The sequence below is a fragment of the Vitis vinifera genome, chromosome 7, assembly GCF_030704535.1.
Source record: "Vitis vinifera cultivar Pinot Noir 40024 chromosome 7, ASM3070453v1".
Classification (NCBI taxonomy): Eukaryota; Viridiplantae; Streptophyta; class Magnoliopsida; order Vitales; family Vitaceae; genus Vitis; species Vitis vinifera.
Window position 1 is genome coordinate 29,981,486 of NC_081811.1, and position 6,876 is coordinate 29,988,361.

At 30.9% G+C, this 6,876-nt stretch overlaps 1 protein-coding gene across 3 annotated transcripts; it reads right to left on the reverse strand.

Moving 5' to 3' along the window:
• Positions 1 to 850: 850 nt before the first annotated feature.
• LOC100250855 (stress response protein nst1) lies at positions 851 to 3,414 on the reverse strand. 3 transcript variants are annotated; one of them, XM_010654650.3, is made up of 3 exons: positions 3,218 to 3,414; positions 3,032 to 3,126; positions 851 to 2,657 (listed from the first exon to the last, which is right to left on the reverse strand). In XM_010654650.3, exon 3 carries the CDS (start codon positions 2,626 to 2,628, stop codon positions 1,264 to 1,266), a length of 1,365 nt encoding a protein of 454 aa, XP_010652952.1. In that variant the 5' UTR covers positions 2,629 to 2,657; positions 3,032 to 3,126; positions 3,218 to 3,414; the 3' UTR covers positions 851 to 1,263. The 3 variants fall into 3 exon arrangements, with proteins under 3 accessions (XP_010652952.1, XP_002273284.1, XP_019076925.1); XM_002273248.4 differs by having other exon boundaries at positions 851 to 2,615; positions 3,218 to 3,383; XM_019221380.2 differs by having other exon boundaries at positions 851 to 3,126.
• Between the last annotated feature and the right edge of the window lie 3,462 nt (positions 3,415 to 6,876).

Genomic DNA, 6,876 nt, shown 5'->3' on the forward strand with positions numbered 1-6,876 from the left:
TTGAGTAAGAGGAAAGGAAAACATTATTATTATTCAGGAGTATTCAGAGAGCTCCTAGAGAAAAGGAAAACATTATCATTATTTAGGAGTTTGAGGGCACTGCTACCATCCTTGAGATCAGCATGTGCGGGAGCTCCTCCTACCCTTGTGGCATTATCTGTTGGATTCTCTATCTTTTCCCTTTCTCTCCCTTTGTTTGAGAAGAACTACTTGCCCTTCCTTGATTGTTATTCCTTTTTTGCTTCATCAAATCTCATTTCTTTTGCTTCTTCACCTCAAAAACATCTTGTTTGGAAGTCACAAAATACAAAATCAAAACTGAGAACCCAGGTAAACCAATAAAGGTTTTGTGCAGAAAACAAGAACTCAGGACCAAGCAAGACTAATGACCAAGTGTCTCCTAAATTGTATTACAAATACAGTTCAACAAGATAGAATGGAAAGTGAAAATCCCATCCTTTAGAAGAGTTTCCTACTAGTGAGCAGTTTATGTATTAGCTTTCTCTATGTACTCTATTGACGCTAATCCTCTTTCAACCCAGCCCATTTAACACATCCACTACGACCACGGACAGGGACAAAGAGAAGGCACAAGAACTAAATTGCTAGATCAAAAAAATTCAAACACATTTTATAGCATGGGTGTTGGGAGGCACAAAGCAACTTCTAGCAAGCACAGAGTTTAACCATACTAACATATAATAGAGACTGCAATGCTAGCTGAGAATGAATCAGAATTCTGAATCCAATAACAATCAAGCAAACAAAATGGAATGATCCAACTAGGCAAATACATTTGAGAGATTCTAAAAGAAAAATATAATCCACCAGATAAAATAAGCAAACTAAGTTAGACAAATATCTGGATTCAATTGAAGTTTTTCAGAAGCACTTTTGAACCACCAATTCTGAAATTACAAAAAAAGAATGCAAAGTTTCTACTGTTAAATATTTCAGAAAAAAAGGGAAAAAAGACTGTTGAAAACTCAATCAGGTAATCACAAGAACGCAAACATCTTTTACATGGTCCAAAGAACAAGATAAGTTGAAGGTGGAGAAAAAAGGGATCATCAACTTTACAGTAGAAATCTTTGCAAAAAAAGAAAATGAGAATCTTAGATATTCCTACAATAAAATCTAAAGCAATATAAGTCCCTTGTGAGGTTAATGCATTTCTTACGCTTAAGCTTCTATGGTTTTATTGCATAATGGATTAGCAGGACCCCACACATGATTCTAACAACAACTAGGGCAACACATGAGTTACTGATTCCTGCCCAATTCAATCTGATCTCTTCCTTGCAGCCTGTCAATGCCAAGAGAAGCTGGATCCAAGGATGCTTCTGGCCTCTTTGAATCTAATTCCAGTTCCTTCTGCTTCAGTTCCAATACCATTCGCTCATTCTCTAATCCCAACCTCTCGTTCTCCAGCCTTGAATTCTCCAGATCCCTACCTTTCTTGCTGCTGTATCTCAACCACTTAAAACGTTGTTTCTCAAGCTCAAAACCTTGAGCCATGATGGTGACTCTTTGCTCTTGGAGTTGCAACATCCGGTTCTTTATCCACTCTTTCTGCTCCCACAGAGACTTGGTGGGGTCTTCAAAAATCCCAGCCATTTCAACTTCAAAACTATCCTGACAAGCATCCTGTGGCCAAAAACTGCAATCCTCTTGGTTCACTTTCCTTCTTTGATGAAACTGCCCCATCCTCTGTGCATGCACATCAACATTATCATACTCTTCGTTATCCAATTCATCATCATCAAAGTCCTCATTTTCCTCAGCTTCTTCCTCCTCAGATCCATTATTATCCTTTGAACTTCGGGCAAGAGGTGAAAAATAACCTTGTAGATCAATATCATGACAATTTGGTATGCTTTTTCCATTATGGTAAGCACACATTTCCTGATAAAACAAATGTTTTGAGCTCAATATTTTTTTCACATCATCCTTCATCTTAGCAGAGAGTTGGGGCATGGAGTCCATAAGTGCAGGGTTTTCCACCACTCTACAAGTAGTTCCCCTCCCAAGAATTTCATTCAACCTCTTGTACCTCTTGTTCAAGTCATTGAACTTATCCTCACACTGCTGAGGTGAAACAAAACAACCCTTACTAATCATTATCTTTGAGACAGTTTTCCATTTACCCTTCTTCTGCAAAATCCCTGATTTCCTCTTCAGCCCTTCCACACCCTCAAGGGTACCGTCATCCCCAACGCAGGCAACTACTGCTATAAGAAGTCTCACCACATTATCTGTCCATTTCATTCGCTGCCATGGAGAGCCCTTTTTACCCTTTGCCCCGCTGAAGTTCTCATCTTCTGTATAACTTGGCTCATCCTCATCGCTAGTATTGTTATTGTCGTTATTTGCAACACTAACAGGAGCAATCCCCTTCCCTTTACCATAATTTATTGGAATGCCTTTTGGGGTTGAGCCCTTGGTTTCCAGTGTCCCAATGGAGCAATGATCATTCTCAAAACCAGTCATCACATTCATGTGATGGTGATGGGTATGAGGTGGAATACTCATCTGGGCCTGCTGGTGTCTCTGAATAGAAGTTTCAAGCTCTAAAATTCCCGCACTCGTTCCCGACAAAAACCCACCTCTCATACCTGCATTATCCATCTTCTCACACTAAGTTCCAAACCCCTAATCTGAAGTACGAAAAATGAAGGGAAAAGGGAAAGAGATCAACTTTCAAATCTTAAAATTTCCATGTTTATAACACAAAAAAAAAAAAAAAAACAAACAAACAAACAAACTCCACTTCCGTGATCCTAACAAAACTACTTGGCTTAAACCCAAAAATAAAAAATAAAAACCAATAACAACAACAAAAAATAAAAAATAAAAACCAATAGAATCTATGTTCTTTACTTTTCCACCATTTCCCACCAACCAAACAGATGATTAACTCAAAAACTGAGAAATAAACAAACCCCCCACAACTCTGCTTCTGAAATTACTGATTAGAAACAGAAACCCTTCAAATGAAATCAAAAACCCTAAAAGGATTCAAACTTCTTACGCATATCGCCCTGTTTAGGCTTATCCAAAACCCCAGAATAATTCGAACCCACGAATTTTCCCAGGAAAATTTCGAACTAACGCAAGAACTTTCCCCTGGAAAAGTACACAACAATTAATCATTAAATTGAACCAAAATTAAAAAAGAATAAAGACAAATTAAAAAGGCAAATTCCATCAAGATTACCATTTGATGATGTACAACGGAGATTTCACAAGCCCAGATGCCTGGAAGTGTTGTTTGAGAGAGAGAGAGAGAGAGCAATGAGCTGAAAGGGAAGATGAGAACCAAGTCGATGATGATTCAGGTTAGCAACCTATACTGAATTCTTATTGGTCGTTGAAAAATGAGTTTGTCACAGGCAGAGGAGTGTAAACATTTCTGACTTGAAGTTAGAAATTAGTCTATTTATTTTATGGTAGTTTGCCACGTCAATATTGAGACAAACATCTCCTTTAGTGAAGCCAGGAGTATGCTTCGGGCTGCTATTTTTTACACGTGGAGGGTCGCTGATGTGGCGTGCAACATTCCACATCAGCAATAAAAAAACAATATTATAACTCAAAATTACTTCTCTTCTCTTATTTAATATTTGAATTTATTTAAATCATGTACTTCTTCATTTTCTTAAAAAAATTAATAAATTTACTAGTTTTTCCTTTTTTGTTATTATCTTGTTTTGAGAATTGTTTTTTTTCAAACAGTTTTTTATTTTCTAAAATAAAAAACATAAAAAATTTATTTGATAACCAAAAATATTTTGAAATAACTTTTTTAATTACTTTTTATTGTTTTTATTTGTTTTTTGATGATTATTTTAAAAAATCATTAGACAAGTAGAATGATTAAAAATAAAACACTATATATAAAAATTATTTTTAATAATATTAAAAATAGGTTAAAAATATTTTAGGTTTTCAAACAAATTTTTTTTATACTAAACTTTTTTCAAAATTTATTTTTCAAAATTGCTTTAAAAAATAATTACCAAACATACCCTATTATTTAACATTTAAATTTTGGATAAATGTATAAAAGATAAAGTTTAAAAATTTATTATGAGTAAATTCAACTTGAATTTCATCTATACAACTCATCTAATTTTATTTTAACTCAAAATTAATTCAAATTTCACAAAAAAAAAAAAAAAGGCATGTTGAATACCTTGATTTAGAAATTGGCATGTGTTGAGTTGAATGTAGCTTGGGTTTGGGTTACTAACAAACTCAACCCAATCCTTCAAGTATTTTAAGAAAATTTAAAGGTTTTAGTAAAAAAGTAAAACTTGATTATATTATTCCTCCATTTGGATATAATTCTTCTGAAAAAATAAAATAAAATAAAGGATAATGTAACTTTTATATAAAATATAACGTAATACAAAAATTTTAATAACTCAATTTCTTAAACAAATTTTAAAGGTTGTTTTTTATGAGGATGAAAATATCGATAAATATAGATATATTGATATTTGAATTTTATGGATATATCCATATAAAATATATTAATTGATATTTTAATAAAAATATAATAGGACGAAAATTGTTTAAAATTCATGAAAATATTTAGAAAAACTTTTAAAAATGGTAATAATATACATATTAAAGTTATTTTGCAAGGGTAATTGATATAATTATAATCAAAGATAATATTTATAAAAAAAAATAGTTCAAATTCCTTTAATGTATTTACATTCATTTATTTTGAAAATTTAAAACTACTACTTTATTAAAACGTGTTTTATTACATTTTAATATAAAAAAATTAAATCAATTTATATAAAATATTTTATTGATATTTAATTTCTAAAATTTTATTACAAATATTTTATTTAATATTTAATTTCTAAGATTTTATTACAAATTTCTGGTGATATTTTTTTGCTATTAACATTAATTTATTTAAATAATTAAAATTATTAAAAATTATATTAATAATTTATCTTATCAAATTAATTTTAATTTATAAACTATTAGAAATTCATTAATTTTTTTTTATTTTAGCAATTTTTGAATAAATTCATATTTTTAATATTTTAAAAATAAATAAATAAATATAAAAAAAATTAAAGTGAAGTGATAATAATTTTTTAAAATAGGATTAATGAGATAAATATGAAAAATGGTGATATTTTTTTGCTATTAACATTAATTTATTTAAATAATTAAAATTATTAAAAATTATATTAATAATTTATCTTATCAAATTAATTTAATTTATAAAATATTATAAATTCATTAATTTTTTATATTTTAGCAATTTTTGAATAAATTCATATTTTTAATATTTTAAAATTAAATAAATAAATATAAAAAATTTAAAGTGAAGTGATAATAATTTTTTAAAATAAGATTAATGAGATAAATATGAAAAATAATTAAAAATAAAAGGGTAATATAAAATAAAAGGTAATATAAATTTGAAATAAAAGATAAATTAGAAAAAAAATATTTAAAAAAAACACATATTTGGCTTCTTTTTTAAATCGTCGAAAAATTCACTTTTTTTTTATTTATGAAAAATCACATATTATCGACGTCACCGATCACCAAAATTTCCTTTCATCAATAATCGAAACCAGGAGTTGGTTGGACATAAGGACATAAGGTTTAGTCTTAGTTTCGATTTATCATGCGCCCCCTTTAAATGGACAAATAAACAATTGGTGGATTGAGGGGCCAAGGATTTGGGCCTCTGGCCTTCCCTTCTGATGTGTTAAGCCTTAGCCATGGTGGACCCATATAGCTCAATCCCAACACCCTATTGCCACACGTCGTCACTCAGGGCATCTCCACTCATGGCTTTGCCTTTCAAGGCACCGCACTGTCACCAACGCCTTTCACACCCATGACCATTCACTCACGCCAAGACTACCATGGTCTTGGTCACTGCCTCTAGTAGCCAACATGATTGTCATCTTCATCCTCCATGGCCTTCATTTCATGTTATTGGAGGAGAAACCACATGCAAGGAAACACAAAAAACATGAAGAAGAAAACACGGAGAATAATTATTTTCTGAACAATGAAGAAAACAATCAAAACACCTTTTTTTTCTCTCTATGAAAATAGGCCTTTTGAGAACACAGAAAACGCAAAAATACAAAAATCATTCCCTTTCCCAAACAAGTTTTCAGTGTTTTTTTGTTTTTAAGAACAAAAAATAGTTATTGAAAACAACAACCAAACATGCCCTTTGTTATTTGTGTGAGGAAGTCAAACAAATCACTAAGAGTACCACCAAATAGATGTGTTGAAAATGCATAAAAGAGAGAAAAAAAAAAACAAAAAAAACAAAGCTTCAATTTTTGTTAGAGGTAGCTAATTGTATAATTTCTTTGACATCTGACTTATGGAATTCTATAACCACTGATTGATACTTATATATCACATCACATTTTATTAATCAGGATTGGAGGTTGCAAAAAAGGTTCTTAACTTTTGTTTCATGCCACTCCACATACTAGCATTTGCTTGACTGAGAAAATGCATACATTATTAATTGAATGAGAAATTGAAAAAAAACTTGTTTTCCATCATCGTGCCTTTTGTCATTCACATTTGAGTGATTCCAATTACAAGCATTATCCATCTCAAGAGAAATTGAGTAGAATAGAAAAGATCAATAAGTTCTTAGAAATCTTTTATGATGTTGCATCTTTTTTGGAAATAAATATCTTACAACAATTTCTTTATCCAAAACTTTATTGCACGACCCATGATGTGATTCATTAAGCATTCCTATATCTAGTGTTGCTTCAAAGCCTGCTCTCAGCAATGGTAATCATGTGCTTGATCAATATCGAAGTTCTCTTAAGTTTGAAAATGTTGAGGGTGATTGTTTTT